General features: G+C 34.5%; 1 protein-coding gene across 1 annotated transcript in view; it reads left to right on the forward strand.

Annotated features, from left to right (window-relative positions):
* LOC110468097 (protein eyes shut homolog) overlaps positions 1-16,375 on the forward strand; it is a 597,595-nt gene that overhangs the window by 353,260 nt on the left and 227,960 nt on the right. The window contains exon 24 of the mRNA XM_077782364.1: positions 3,514-3,664. Within this exon, the coding sequence (XP_077638490.1) occupies positions 3,514-3,664 (151 nt within the window). The remainder of the gene's footprint in view (positions 1-3,513; positions 3,665-16,375) is intronic.

Raw genomic sequence — 16,375 nt, forward strand, 5'->3', positions numbered from 1 at the left:
AGGTTAGAACAGGTTACTCAGTGCTTTATTCAGTCAGATTTTGTAAACCTTCAACACTGAAACGTGCTGACACCACTGAAAACTTTCTGAGTAGAGAGGTCCAGATGATCGATTCCAAAACTTGCCTCAAATACCCTTGAAAATCCATAAAGATTTCAAAACCAATGCAAAACCAACCTTTTAAATGTGTATTAAGAAAACGTTTCTCTTGATTGTAGTGACAGTAGGTTTATTGTTTTGTCATAATTTTACAAAAATAAACATTCTACTTCAAGGAATAGTTTGAGTATGAAACCAGAAAACGTAAACCTCCAGCCACTGAGTGAAAAACAAGTTATATTTTCTTAAGCTAATAAATTTATAAATAATAAATAAATATAATTAAAGTGAAATATGTTCTCAGCTTTAATTATACAATTGTCTTCAATACAATTAGGGAAATTTGGGATTATTTGTTTTATGTTATATTATAATAAAACTTCTTTACTTTTGGTGGTTCACAACTGATATTTGGCATAAATGTATCTTGTTACTTTTGTATAATAGATTGAATGCTAATATTACAACCTAAACAATTCAATGGTATTAGTGAATTATTTATTGTTGTTTAGCATGGCCACATTCAAGTGAATTTTCTAGAGACAGGTGAAAATTTCAGTCTTGTTTCTAGATCAAAAATTTCCCTTTTCCATCAGAAAAAGCAGCTAAAAGAATTTTTATTCCCATCAGGGCTGCACAGCATTACTGACACAATACTTTTGCTAAATATCCCCCTTTCCCTCCTCCTCTTCTACCATTTATTTTGTTAGTTTTTTACCATTTTATAATAATCCTAAAAGTGTCATTTAATCATCACTGAAAAAGGTCAGAAGGTAAAGATATTATGTAAAAGGACTTGGATTTCATACAGACATTGCCATGTTTAGGGACTGTTATATCAATAGTTATCAAATTATTGTCTGACCTTTCCATCGTTCTAACCTGCGAGGCATTGAGCAATGGATTTAGTACTGTTTAGACAGAATTCATCTTCGGGTTATAATTAATAGGCCACTATTTAATCACTACATTTGTGTGATTACAAATGAGGCAACTGTGAACTATTACTGCTGGCTTGGACTGAGGCACAATTACTGGTAGCTTACCCAGCAAAAGTGCCTGAGAGTTGCTGTATGCATTTCCACATTTATAATTATGCAAAAAAGCCCCATCATCTTACTTGACCTTTAAAGCACCCAATGTGCTGATTGTAGAAAAAGTATTTTAAAAGCCTGATGGAAATTTCATAGAGTGCATATATGACCCAGTGATTGTATCATCAGCAAATGCTAAACAATGGTTTAAAGTCATTATTCTAATTTGGCCAGACCCTGCTAGGTTCAATCAAACACAATCAGAGGTGTATGGCTGACATTCTAACAAGCTTAGGGCAAAGGCAGCTTATGCTCTGAATTACATTAACTTGTTTTCTGAAACCAAATATTGGGAATTATTTTCAAAATATTATTTTAATATATGCACACAAAAATACTTTTAGAGCTCAACCATATAAGCTATTAAGGACAAGCTAAAAATATGTTTTTATCAGGAAGAGAAGCAATTTTTAAGTATTTACAAAATAATATTTTTTTTTAAATTTGAAGTCTCACTGCCACTCTTTTCTGCAGAATGATATATCCAAGATGTCATACTGGATTCAAACAGTAGTAAAAAATTCTTGACCATTGAAAATAGAGCTACAGAGAATGATTGTGCCAGTTACACACATTATCGGCAAGCTTCCTTTGTAAGTCATTAATGAAAATGGTCTGTTATAGAACCTTGTGTATGTTCTTAGACATACAGCCATTGTATAATAGCCAAAAAACATGGCAGGAAAAACATTAATTTTCTTGATTCTAGATACATTTAGCTCCTTTTTCATATTCATGTTAGCTATTATCAAGTTCAAAAAAAATTGAGGAGACAACAAAAAAAATCCCCTGAATCAATACATTAAGATACTAGTTTTCAGTCCATAGAATCAAACCCCCAATTTATTTCTTTTCTTCATACTTGAACAAACCAAAATGTTTTATTCTTCACCTGAAGTTATTTGCCATAGGATGAACAGGACATTTTACATACACAAATATTTATAGGCCTTTCTGTAAATACATATCACAGTGTTTGCACATTGTTCTGAAAGTATCTCAGAACATAATTACATGGCAATCTTAGAAAACTGTTTGCAAATGTTAATAATTTTAGCTCTCCATTATGTCTGTTAAAAACACATGAAGGACTTTATGAAATAATGTGTGAGAATCCATATATTACTGTATGACAGAATATAGTTAAGAAAACTTTTAATGCTCTTTTTTGTAAGAATTTTCTGAAGCTTGTTTCACTTTGTCAGAAATAAACTGAATTCATACAATACCTACTGCATCCTACCCAAATTGCTTTTACAGAGATGTGGGTTGTTGGTTTGTGATTTTGGTGTGGTGTTTTTTTTGTTTGTTTTTTTTTGTTTGTTTGTTTGTTTGTTTCTTTTTTTTTTTTTTTTGGTGGGGGGGGTTCCTTAGGAGAGTTTTGTGGTTTTGTATGTGCTCTTTTCACATAGATTTTTGGTGGCACCCGTGTTACAAAGACACTTGGATAGCTTTAAATATAGAGCTGATAGAATTCTGATTTGTTTCATGTAAAGACAGAAGGACAGGCTGAAAGAAATTCCCCCATGAGAGACTGGTTTATTTCTGATATTTCCTTATTGTGCTTTCTTACATGAAGATAAAATGATTGCTGCCAGCTGGTTATTGGAATGCAAATGACCTTTAAATCCTTTAAAAATTTTGAAAGAAACCAAATTGTTTACTTGGTACCTTCTCTTTGTTGTTGCCAATTTATGTATGTTATTTTATTAACAGCAACATTTTTAAGAGGCTATGTAAGTGGGAGAGGGAAATGGGAATGTATATATTAATTTCAGGGCCTTATGTTACTGACTTCAGCTTTAGGAATGATGCTTTTGAATTTAAGTAATACAGATTATTATATAAGTAATAGAGATTATAATTTAAGTAATATAGATTATTATAGTACCTCTGCACTTTCTAAAATGCAGCTTGTTTTAAATTGCTTTTGTGATTTGTGTGTGTGATAAGAAAGAGGGCTATTTAAAATATTTCAGTTCAACTGATGTATTTTTTGCAAATAAGAAGTCTTCTTGTTATTATTAAAATTTTTCTAATTTTTTTGTTCAGTCATTTATGTTCTTTGGCTTTTTTTAGCAATTAAACTGCCCAGATTTACAATATAGCTTCATTTTAATAGAATTTCTAACCCCAAAGACAAGTCAACTTACAGCTTGTTAAACAGCTTCTTTTACATTTATAGTTCTATAATACAAAACAGCTATTTACTTGATATTTTTTCCTTGTTAGTTTAGTAACAGCCTAATTAATTTGTCAGACAGATGATAATGTAAACAATATATGGTGGTAAAATGTGCCTATTTCTGAATTTGTGCAGGCAAGGCATGGTACCATGTGAAGCAGAAATGTCAATCCTGGAGTTATCTTCAAATACAAGTATAACTAGCAATTTCTGGTCCAGTTCTTATTGGCTTGAAACAGGATCCATATTTGTTGGTGGTTTGCCTCATCCTTATGCAGCAAAACAGGTATTTTACTACTACTACTACTACTACTACTACTATTATTATTATTATTATTATTATTATTATTATTATTATTATTATTATTATTACTAGGAGTGGCATGTTGAATATTATATAACTGAAGAGATTTGAACCATGCAAAAAAATAACAATTACAGTTTTTTGAGAGTTACATCTAAGGGGTTAATATGGTCCCTTGAAGAGTATTTCTCATGTGTGGGACTTCAGTAAGTGAACATAAAGGGCATTATGGTCTAAGGTTATTATCTGAAATCCTGTTTGTCTTGAGCAGGCAGAGTGAAGGAGCCAATATGATCAAATTTACCAGTGGCACCTGTTACATCAGGTGCTAGTTCTATCAGGATGTGAAAAGTATAACTGCAATGGTTTCCAAAACAAAGGAGGCTCTGTTTGCATCCTGTGCTGTCTCAGACAGGTGTATGTAAAAATGGACGAGGCAAGAGCAAGCTAACCCATGGAACTGCATTAATGAGTGAGAGACAGCACAGGAGCTTGAATTTGTGAGGGTCTGTATGCAGCTCAGGTAACCACGTATGCAGGGATGAGATATTACTCTATGCAGTGGAGCTTGTACAGAGTTAGGGAAGAAGAATATCCACAGGGTCTTGCAGAGAGTTGGAGACAAGCAGATCATTACTCAGTTGTTCTTCTGGAGGATTTTGGGGTAGTCACAATAACAGATACACGTCACTTAAGTGATTTCCAATTTGATTTTCCCAAACAGGATGAGAATACTTAACAATTTCTGTTCCAGTTTATGACACTCAAACTCTTAATGCTAACACAGATCAAAGCCCCAGGCCCTGTAATTCATTTGAGACTGGCACCATACACCCAGGGCACACTTAGGCCAGCTTCCAGCAGCATGGCCCCTGTGAAACACAGCTCCCAGGGCTGCTGGTTCAGCCTTCTGTCAGCTGTCTAAGTATGGACTTCAGCATCTAAGGGGCTATTCTTAGAGCTATGTACAAATTGTTTCAGTTATATTTTTTGCATTAGGTGCCGGTGATCTCATTAGTTACATAGCTCCAAATTGGTCTCTGACTTTCACTTATCCAAAGCCAACCTGTGCTACTACCTGGACTATTTAAGTCTATTGTCTCATTCTCAAATGTGCTTCCAAAATGTAAAACTGTTCACCATTACATAATAAAGATTATCTTTGAGTGTTTGTGTTTTCCATGTTGTGAAATAAACTGTTAGCACTGAGATGTTGCAGTGTGAGTCTCATTTATCCAAACAGGAGTCTTTGGATTGGTGTTGCCCCACAGGTGGAGCAAAGTTAGATTGAAGAGGTTCTGTTTCTCCACTGCACTGTAAAAATTGGGCATATTCCATTTTTCATTTTTAAGCCATATTTTAGGGTAGGCATCACCATGTGCAGTTGATTTAACCTTTTTATTTATGTTCCATTCTTCAGTAAGTGAAGGTCATCTTATCATGAGGCAAATAGAGTCATTTCAAGCACCAGCATGTTTTTGATACTGCTACTGTAAAGTAGCATTTCTAGATTACTTTCACCTTATAATAAATTGCACTGTAATCAATGATGTGACAAGAGTGTGGAAATTCAACTTAAATGCTCTTTTTAGTAAGTGTATTGTAGGTTGTAAAGTATTTCATAAAAAGTGTACTTCTAAGTAGCTCATACTGACATTAGAAGAACGCATCAAGTAGTATTCATAGTTATACAATTTTTCCCTTAATTCAAATGTTCATACACAAGCTACACCTTTGTCTGGAATATTTTATCCTCAGTTATATATAGAATTTTATTTGTTACAAAAATATATCCATACAAGTGAGATATATAAAAAGTATATTTTCAATGTTTAACTGACCTTTCTTCTAAAGCTAAGAGAAATTTTTTGGAGGATACCCCAAAGAATTTATAATGAAGGCTTAGAGAAACTCCATTCACATAGTGTATTTTGGAGCAGGTAAACAAGCAATTTGTTTGAGGGATATAGTAATAATATATATATGAGAATGAATTTTGACATGAAAAATAGCTCTTACTAGCTAAAGGCCAAATAAAATCCATAAAAATAAATTTACATTAGAGAAGTTCAAATAGAAATTAAACACAATGGTTTAAAGGTAATGTATTGCTAAAAATTTTGCCTGCATGTGTTGGATTGTCATATCAACATGGGCTTTCCTTCTTTGAGAATGTTACAGTTCAATTCTATTCTTAATGCAGGATTAATAGGTGAGATGTTGTGGTTCATGATTGTTATCTAAATTAGGTAATAGATGTGGGACATGTACAATCTGGTGTTACTTAACCTCTATTAGTACTTGGAAAGCATATGTTCCTATAACTTCCCCAAAAAGGCAAAAATATATCCTCAAGTCTCAGTTGCTTCTCCATATTTCCACTGAGCTTTCTTGCAGCTTTCTTTCTGTTTGAGATTACCTCAGCCTTTATTTCACTTAATTTTCTCTGCTTATATGTGATTTTTGTATTCAGCTTGATCTTTGTATTTCATTTTTCTTATTTTTTATGTTTTTCTAGCTTCAGGGAAGTTCAATTTTCTTTGGCTTCCCTGTCAGTCTGTAGGGTCCAAGACAAATATAGTCTATAAAGGCTGGGTTTTTTCCCTTTTGTCAGGGAGTGCAGAACTGCCTGTCCAAGTACTCTTTATGTGAGCTTTTCAACCCCAGCAGTAGGAAACCACTCCAGAAAGTTTTTCCATCAGTTTAGACCCAGGCAGTCAGGCTTCTATTGTAAAAACTTCCTCATCCCTGAAACAGAACAGGTCTGTTTCTGACCTTCATCCTGCAGTTTGCTTCAAGGGAGATTTCTGCTCCAGCTGAGACTCAGCTTTTTTCTGAAAAGTGCTCTGATCACTCTTGGAGTCAAGTTTGATAATGACCCTTGTGATATCTGCAGTATTCACTTAATAATACATTGTCTTGTTTTAGCTCCTTGTCTCATAGGAATAGCTCACTCTGCTGTTCACTCTGACTCTCCTACCTTCCAGTATTGTGGACGTTGCAAAGAACAGTGACTTCAGGCCCTAGACTCCTTCAGTTTCTAACAGGAACTTCTAGCTGTCGGGACCAGCAACTGTTGACATGAGAGCCAGTCATAAAGCCCTCAGGGTAAAATATTGCCTCCTCTGATGATTTCCTATACATTTTCCAAATTGGCTCTGAAATGTCCATTCATTCTTTCCACATATTTCCTCTTGTTTTCTGTATGCTTATTATTTGGTATTCCTTAGAGTCAGAGTGCACTTAGTTTGTAAGGCAAGGTGCAACAATTCTATTGATTTCTCTCGTTTCTGCCACAGTCTCTTCAGGTGATCAGACCCTTACCCTCAAGCAGTGATGCATTAAAAAGAATATCTGTGACATCTGGGGAAGTAATGCCATAATACCCAATCTCAGATCTCCCAGATCTCAGTCCTAGTGCCTGTGATTGGTGGCGACAAACACTAGAGCAAGATAAAGTTATGGACTGCTTAAGTAAACCAGACATATAAAGTACCATGGATTCAGAGAGACATTTATAAGCATGTACCCCTGGCTGATGTTATCACTAGGCCACTCTCCATTACCTCTGAAAGCCTAGAGCAATCAGAGGAAGCCCCTGATGATGATGGAAAAAGACAAATGTGATTTTATGCTCAACATAAAAAAGGAAGATGGGTAAACATGAGCCAGTCAGGTCAATGGCGCCACCATGCTCCTGACACTAATATAGAAACAAATTAAGGACAGGCATGTCCTTAGGGACAACCAGCATGGATTTACGAAAGGGAAACTCTGCCTGACCAGTGTGCTTACATTCCCTGTTGAGAAGACTGGCTCTGTGAGCAAGGGGAGGGCAGTGGATAATCCTTACTTCATGTCCCAGGCAGCTTCACTCCCAACTCTGTCTCCTACCTCTGAGTGGCACAGGAGGATGGGAAATGGGGGTTATAGTCAGACCATAACAGTTTGTCCCTGCCACTTCTTCCTCCTACACATCTATAGTTCTCTTAGCTATCCACAGGCCAAAGATGGAACAAGTATTTGGTCTGGTATGAGTTCTGGAGGATCTGAAGATGTGGGTAGAAATCAAGGTAACAGATACGTGCACTGAAACACCTTAAATGAATTCATCCAAGTTTGAGTACTGCAATCTGTTTCATCCACAGCAAGAAATTGTTTTTATGACTCTGTAAACTGTCCTTGGCAAAGTTTAGTGGAGTCATCTGACAGTCTAGGAAGCCGTTGCTGAAAGAATGAAATCAAAACCCTAAATAAATCTTGTCCTGCTGTCTCGCCACAGTGAATAAAATTCTCTTTGGTTCTGTGCCACCTATAATAAGTAATAATAAGTTTATTATTTATTTTTGATATTTCTTTGATAAAGGATATGGTGGGAATAGTTCAAATTTGCCACAGGTAAATGGCAAAATAATTTGAACAGTTAAATAACATCATTTTTTCAAAACATTGGGGTTTTAAAGCTGTTTATGGTCACTGTTTTTTAAGACATAAAAATCAACAGAAAAGGAAGAGAAACCAAATTATACACAGAAAAAAAACCTCTTTCTGATCAGAAATTGAGAAAAGGTATTCTTTCTGAAATCTCAAGACATGTTTCAGAATAACTAATTTCATGCTAGTTTTAGTATTGTTAATTGTTTACAAAAGCTTTTTCTCTGCAGAGGAGATTGATACACTCAAAGGGAAATTAAATATTGTTTTCATCTATCTACAGCAGTAGCAGTTGATTGCAGTAATACTGTTATTTCTGCTGCTATAATTGTTCCAGTAATTTATATTTCTAGACTTAATAGTATTTTAGTATTGAGACTGTGAAATGTCATTATATCTTCATATTCCTTTTCAACTCAAGCCATTTTCTTGCAAGTATTAAAACAGGGAAGTTTCAGAAGGAAAGGAGAGATTTCTCTCTTTTGTACCAGGAGAGCAGTCTTCTAAATAAAGATAAAAGATTAAGGGGAAGGTGTGCAAATACAAATATGTGCAAATATGTGGGCATCAATATGTTACCAATGGGGAAATGGCAACAGATAATTGAGTGATATGCTCAGGATCACAGTGTGTTTATGTTGAAGGTGAGGTGGAAATCATTATATTGTATATCTAAAGACTCAGACACAGTAGTCTAGCAGGCTTGTACTTCAAATACAAATGTGTAAAATACACAATGCATATGTAACAATACATATAGTTTTTATATGAAAAAGAGATATTGTTATATCACAATCATATGTACTGCCTAAGTTATTAAGTCATTCTCAAGTATATACATATGTAGATAAAAATGTTTTAAACATTTTTATAACCAACTGCTAAGACATACAAAATTAAGTTTTCTCTTTTAATAACTCATCTGCAGAATTCAGTGGCATTGAGTGAAGAAATGGACAAAGTGAAACAGGTGTTACAAAATACAGAATCAGACCCTTAATTTAGAATGATCCAAAAGCAATTTGCTGTATGTTACAGCTGCTGTGCTTCCATAGACTAACACAACAGTAACCCCTCTGTAACTGTCTAGTTAGAAACAGTTTATGATCCATTTCCCCTGCCAGAACATTGCAAAGCAGTGGGAGAATTTAGCACAATCTGTGCATGGTGCTTTAGATTTGATTATCTGGCATTCACCTTATCTGATTAATCTTGGGCTCTGACAGCAGCCTTCACACTATAATTTATAATAATATAATATGTACATGATTCTTTAGCATCCTGGTACAGCAATCGTTGGTTGTGGGCAAATTACAGTGGTTCTGACCCAATTAATGCTCCCTGGGCTGCAGTGTTTAGCCTGAGAAGGTTCTGGAAAAGCCAACAAAGGAAAGAACATCCAATCTGTCACAGGATTGCAGGGCATACTAGACTATTACATGGCTGCAACTGTTAGCTGTAGTGGTATAAGCAAGAATGGGTAGTTTTTAACATTAGAGGGACAGTTCTTGAATGTCCATACATTTCCTGTTGTTCCACAGCATATTTGAAATTTCCATATTTAATCATTAAAAATCATATATTCTTTAAAATATTATTTTAGGCAGAATGGTCTTAGGTTTCTGGGGATTTTTTATTAGATCATAAATCTGCCTAGGAATTATCTGAAGAATATTTTATATTTTGTATAATTTAAAGAATTATTTGATCCATCACTTTAAAATCTAGTTCATTATAGACTTAGTAGAAGCCCGTTGCCAAGCATTAGTCTTCCCTCTAGATATAGAGAAATATAGGTGTTTAGCTTGTAGTAGCTATGCAGAAGAGTTTAAGGTTCTGCTGTGTTACAGAAAATGATAATGAACTGTTTTGACTCTTTTATCCAGAATCTCATTGTGGTTTTAGTGCTACATTTCTGAAACTATGAGTTGTTCCTGTTTGCATCAATTCCAGAATCTTTATTTTTCAAAAAATGAGATGACATTTTTTGTCCTTATATTTATGCTGCTCCCTTTTAATTTGACTTTGCCTACACACATTATGCATCTTCTAAGTCCGCTCTGTTGTCAGGTTTGTGATTTACAATATTCAGAAAGGCTCTTTCAGGGTGTTTGTTGATTTGAAATGCATTTTGCATCCTAAGGAGAATGTGACTTCTTTTTGAATCTTGCCATAACAGCCTTAGATCCTGACATGTATTTACTTTCTACTGTCCTACTTAGGATGTGCTTTGACTCTGTCTTTGCATCACCTGAATGCTTATCTTAATTAAGAGCACCACTTACTGTTGCTCAAGATATTTTAAATATTTATGCACTTTTATATACTAACGAAATATTTGTCACATAATCAAAAATACTTCTATGTATCAATGTTTCATTGGCTATTATCACATATTCTGGTATTTGTTCTTCTTTAGATTGGTAAGTCATGGTAAGGCTCTGTTCTTATATAATTAAGCATTACTCTGAAGTCAGAGGTCCTGTCTCTTGATTGGAGAGATGTTTTGCCTGTTCTGAATAGATTGTTTTGATCAGTGTGGGTTTTTTTCATCAGTACTTCTTACATTGTCAGATAATTTGTGGATGTGTTTAACAGCATAAGACTCAGTGGGCAATATTTTTGCATCTAACCAGTGTGAAAACTCAACTGATATTGGTAATTTTTGTCTTTTATTTGGTTTGTTCACCATCCACCTAAGAAACCCCCTTCCTGTATTTCCCACAATTACTAATTTTCTTGAAGAACATTTGCTTGGGAACAATGTCAAAACATCTTTGGAAATTAGGTTGGCTCAGTTTTTGTGTGACCCTCTTATATAGGACCATTGATGTGTTCAAGGGATATTAATAAGGAAGAATAACATCCCTAAAAAAATTTATGGGCTATTGTCTCATGTTTCTTCTACTTAAATTCTTCAATAGAACATTCAAGAATTTCCTTCTGAATATATATTTGCTGGGTTTTAGTTTTCTTCAATCATTTTGACCTTTCATAGTCCCTTTTGAAATGCTGGTATTGTATTTGCCACTTTTTTCTACATTGTTACCAAACATATTTAATTAAAAAGTTATATAATATTTTTGCACAATTCCAGGCTTCCTAGCTTTCACATATTAGAAAGTTTTGATGAACATAGGAAGATGGTAGAGTCCCTTTACTGGAGGGTTTCAATATGTCATTGGACAGGGTGCTAGATAATCTCATCTAAACTCCCTTTTACATGAAAGGTTGGACCAGATGATCTTGTGAGATTACTTCCAGCCTGAGATTTTTTATGATTTTATGGCTTAAGTACTTTTTTCAGCCAAAATTAAAATATATCCCAATATATAATGCTTTAAAATATACATAATAGTAGATTTAATTTACCAGCTATTACCCTTTTAAACCTTCATCCATATTTTGGCTGGAAAACTGTTGACTAATAGTCTTCTTTATTCCGCTACTTTGACAATCAATCTCTCTTTTTTGCTTTTTTGTTTTTTTTAAGTCATGCTTGATTTGTTTTCTACTTGATCATATGCGGTTACTGACCTCTGTAGAACTGTTTTTCTGTAACCTGCAAGCATTTTACCCATTGAGCTTACTAATTTTTTTAATCCTTAATAAACTTGTCATGATGCAGTTAAACCTTCTGGTGGCTTTTTTAGTGTGATATCCTCCCAGGAGAATACAGAGGTTGAGTATATTATAGTCAGGGTTTTTTTTATGTTTGGGGGGGGGGGTTCAGTTATTATATTTTGAAATATTGAAACATATTATTTGCCTAGAGCTATATCTCTCATAGTTTCTCTAATGGCTCCAAGAAACCACTATTTACAGCATCTAAAAATGTAGTGCCTTCAGCATATTTTGTCATGATTTCTTACCAGACTGCTTGGAGTAATTAAACTCTGTTATTACTGTCTCTTCTGCCTTACCCCTTCTAACCTGCTATACTATTTAACAAATACTATCATCACCTTGGTGATACATAATATAGTTCTAATATATTTTTTTTTCATTTTGCATGAAATTTTAGAGCAAAATAATTTGTGCCAGTTTGTATATATTTGTTTGACTACTTTTATTATATTGCCTTTTTCTGGTGCAGCCTACACCTTTCTTGATATTTACTCTTGCATCATAACATCCCAGTGTTTATATTTCTACCATCAAGATTCTTATCATATTCTTACTGTTTTACTGCTATTTTTCCTTTTTTAGAACTCAGGTATTTTTCCATAGGCAGTTACTTTTCTTTTGAAAATGAATAAGGGTTTAGTGGTTTGGCAGAGAGAGAGATGTTTTCAAATAAATGTTCATATTACAATTTTTGTAACATATTTAGTTCTGTCATGCATATTTTGAAGGTGAATTTTTGATTTTTTAAAAGGGTTTTTGCAAGTAAAGAGCAAAATGTCATGAAATTACATCTGTAAATCAGTTTTATTCTAATTTCAATATACTGTAATTATTTCTTCTGTATAATGGTAATAGACAATCTTGCCTAATCCATTGATCAAAAAATAAATAGGTAGGAGACTTCAGATATTTTGCTGAAAGTATCCAGTGCTGCCCTGCAGGATTCTTTGTTACTAGTGTGCCAGTAGCCTTTACCATCTAGGAAAGTGTTCTTGTTATGTCTTCAAGGCTAAACAATATAGAGAAGTGATACCATCAAGGAAAAGCTAAAGCATTCCCGTAATAGTGTATTGCTGGCTTGTATTATTCTTTTCAAGTCAATCTTTGTTGAAAAGGCTGCAGATGATGATCTTGGCCACTGCAGCATTTGAAATAACTTAGGAGAAAGAGGTATGCACAGGGAGCACTGTAGTGAAGAGTGACACATTTTATTTATTTCTTTCTAATTAGGTTGTTCAGTATGCTTATAGTCATTTTATGGATTTGTTAATTCTTTTTCTTATATCTGAGTATGTACATGCAAGTGTTTTGGATAATTGATTTATTTGTTTGAAACAAGTTTGAATTGCTGAAGATCATTATTAGTACTGTGTGATTCTTAAGAAAGAACAGCTTATACAGATCACAGAAATCTTTAATTTTGCTAGTTATTGTAAAATCTAAACCTATACTATTAATCAAAATGTACAATTAATGTTTCTAGTATGTCTAAATAATTCCAAATTTATAATATTAAAAATATAGAATGGAAGACATAAAAGTAAGTGTAAAGATTTTCAATATCATTTCCTGAATCCTTCTTGATAAGTCTATTTTGAAAAATTATATAAATTTAGGTGATTTTATTAGTTAGAGATTGCACTTCATATTTTATTAGGAAGATATTAAGTATTTTTGAAGTTTATAATATCAGACTTATTGATTGTGAAAATGTATATTTCTCCAGCTGTATTATGTGATATTTTTACTGCTTCAATTTTAAATTTCACTAGAGTTGGTTTAGCAAAGTTAGAATTTCACTTATGCAATATGCATGTATGTACATATGCATGTATTTAATACTATATTATATAATGCAAATACTGATACTACATTAATAAAATGTGTTTTAAACTTTTCAATAAAGTCTCCTAACATCATAACAAAATAAATTCAAATGAGAAAGCAAGAAATACCCTTCACTGTGTTACGTCCACAGACCAGAAAGGTTGGTGAGAAATCAAGGGTTTTTTCTCACTGATTATCTTCCGCATCAAATTAAAGTGGACACTTATAAATATTTAATCACTTTGACAAGGCTGTGCTTCAAAAAAGTGCAAAAATCTTATTAATATCAACATCTCTACATTAAAAAAAAGCATTTGTATTCCACATATATCTCAGCAATCCACAATATAAACTGACTACTATAACCAAGATTAAAAATGTAATTCACTCTCATTAGATAATGCTAAGATCATTATACTTATTACACAGCTACAAATCACTCAAACTGGTGATATTATAGCTACTCTATATTCTTGCAGAAAAGAAGCCAGTGAACTTTAAGAAGTTCATGGCCCAAGGCCATCTGTGCAACAGGCCTTGGCTAAGAGCAGCCACACTGAATCAGAACATTAAGAGCAATGAGTTTGTGCTCCAAAACTCTCAGCAGAATCACTATGCTGAGCCAAATAGATGATTTCCGTTTCTTGTTTAGATGAGATTTTGATATGCATGGCTTTAACTGTGTCCTCTAGAAGCTTTTTTTATGCTGTTAGAAATAACCAGAGCGCTGTGTGCATGGGAAAGTCAACTCCTTAAGATTCTGAATCTGAAAGAAAGGGAAAAAAAAACCGTTGCAAATCTTTGGCTGATCTTAAATTATTATGGTTGTGCCACTGTCTCACTGAAATACCCTCAAAAATTGGCTTTATGGAAGTATTTTTCTCAAAAGCAATTTAATTATTTCATAATTTCAGTTCCTGAACTGAGTCTTGTGTGTACTAAATGCTTGAAGCTAACCACGTAGCAGCCTCAGCAAATTAAAAGACTGATACCAGAGCATCACTGAAAATTTCTGTCTTGTTCTATGGAGATCATTTCTAGAAAACATATGGGGTAGAGGAATGGAAACAAACTCTGTATTTGGAGAACTTAATAAGAGATTTCTCTTCAGTATGGAAGAAATATTTCCTTTTTTTTTTTTGACTGGTATTTCCTATAGAGGAAAATAAATGTTTGGGAAACAAAAGATAAATTAAAGAAAAATAGTATGATATAATTCCATTTCTAAAGGCAACTGGTTAGCATTTTCAGATTAATAAATGCACTGTAAAAAAATCTGTTTGGTAAAAAGTGCATATCATGTATTCCTGTGTGATACCAGAAGTTTTTTCTATTCCAGTACCTTTAGGGAATCTGTTCAAGCTCTTTCTATCAGTCAACATGTAAAATACAAGAATGTCTGCAACCACTTTGTAATGCACTGAGATTAAATGCTCGACAATAAACAAATACTGGAGCATTCTGCCCCAGGAGCTTTTTCAACTTGAAGGAACACCCTTCTCCTGGGAAGTGAGAGAGAGTTCCTTTCCCTCACCCCTGGTAATGATGTGAGTGGTATGGAATAACATTAGGGTCCTGGCCATGCCCTGCCCCCAGCTATTGCAAAAATCAACCCTGTTCAGACAGAATGTGGCACTTAATGCCATAGTTTAATTCATAAGGGGACATTAGGTCATAGGTTGGACTTGATCTCAAAAGTCTATTCCCACCTAGTTAATTCTGTGATTCTGTGAGAATGATTGGTTGGGGATACTTTAAAGACACTGGTTATATGTAAGTCTCTGAGGTTTAATGGGTTGCACCCAGGAGTGCTGAGGAAACTGTCTGATGCCATTGTGAGGTCACTGCTAATTATCTTTGAATGGTCATGGCATTTAAAGACTGGAAGAAAACAAATATCATCATCTTTGAGAAGGGCAAGAAGGAAGATCTGCAAAACTATATGTTAGACAACTCACTTCAGTCACTGGGAAGGTGATGCAGCAAATCCTCTTGGGTACAATTTCCAAACACATGGAGGTCAAGAAAGCAACTAGAAGTCATCGACATGGATTTAAAAGAGGAAAGCATACTTGACCAGCCCCACAGTCTCTACAGTTAGGTAACTAGCTTGGTGGAGAAGGGAGAGCAGTAGGTGCTGTCTACAACTTCATTAAAATTTTTGACACTGTCTTCTATTAGATCATCATAGGAAAAACTGACAAAGTACAGGTGTATATAGAAGTTCACAGTGAGGTGGATTTAAAAAAGTCTGAACAAGCAGGCCTGGAGTGTAGTGATCAGTGATGCAAAGTCTGGTTGGAGGTCAGTAAGTAGTGACTGAATATACTAGTGGGTCCAGTGCTGTTCAGCTTCTTCATTGGTGATCTACATGAAGGAACAGAATGCACCCTCAGCAAGATTTAAGATTGGTTCAAAATTGGAAAGTGGTTAATTCTCCAGAGAGCTGTGCTGCCATCCAGAGACACCTCAACAGACTGGAGAAATGTGCTGACAGAAATCTCATGAACTTCAAAAAGGGATATTGCAAAGTCCTGCAACTGAGGAATGAGGCACATTCTGGTGTCAGCTGACTGGAACACAGCTTGGCAAAGGAGAACCTTAGATTTCTGGTGGGCAGCAAGCTGTCTGTGAGCCAGTTAGGCATCCTCACACTGCATGGGTGGGGATTCATCCTCTCTATTCAGAACTGGTGAACTTTTATTTTAATTAATGGGACCAGTTTTGTACCTGTCCAGTAAAAGAAACATCTGGACTTAGTGCAGCATCTCCAGTAGAGGGCCACAAATACTATCAAGGGGTTGG

This window comes from Lonchura striata, chromosome 3 (assembly GCF_046129695.1).
Source record: "Lonchura striata isolate bLonStr1 chromosome 3, bLonStr1.mat, whole genome shotgun sequence".
Lineage (NCBI taxonomy): Eukaryota > Metazoa > Chordata > Aves > Passeriformes > Estrildidae > Lonchura > Lonchura striata.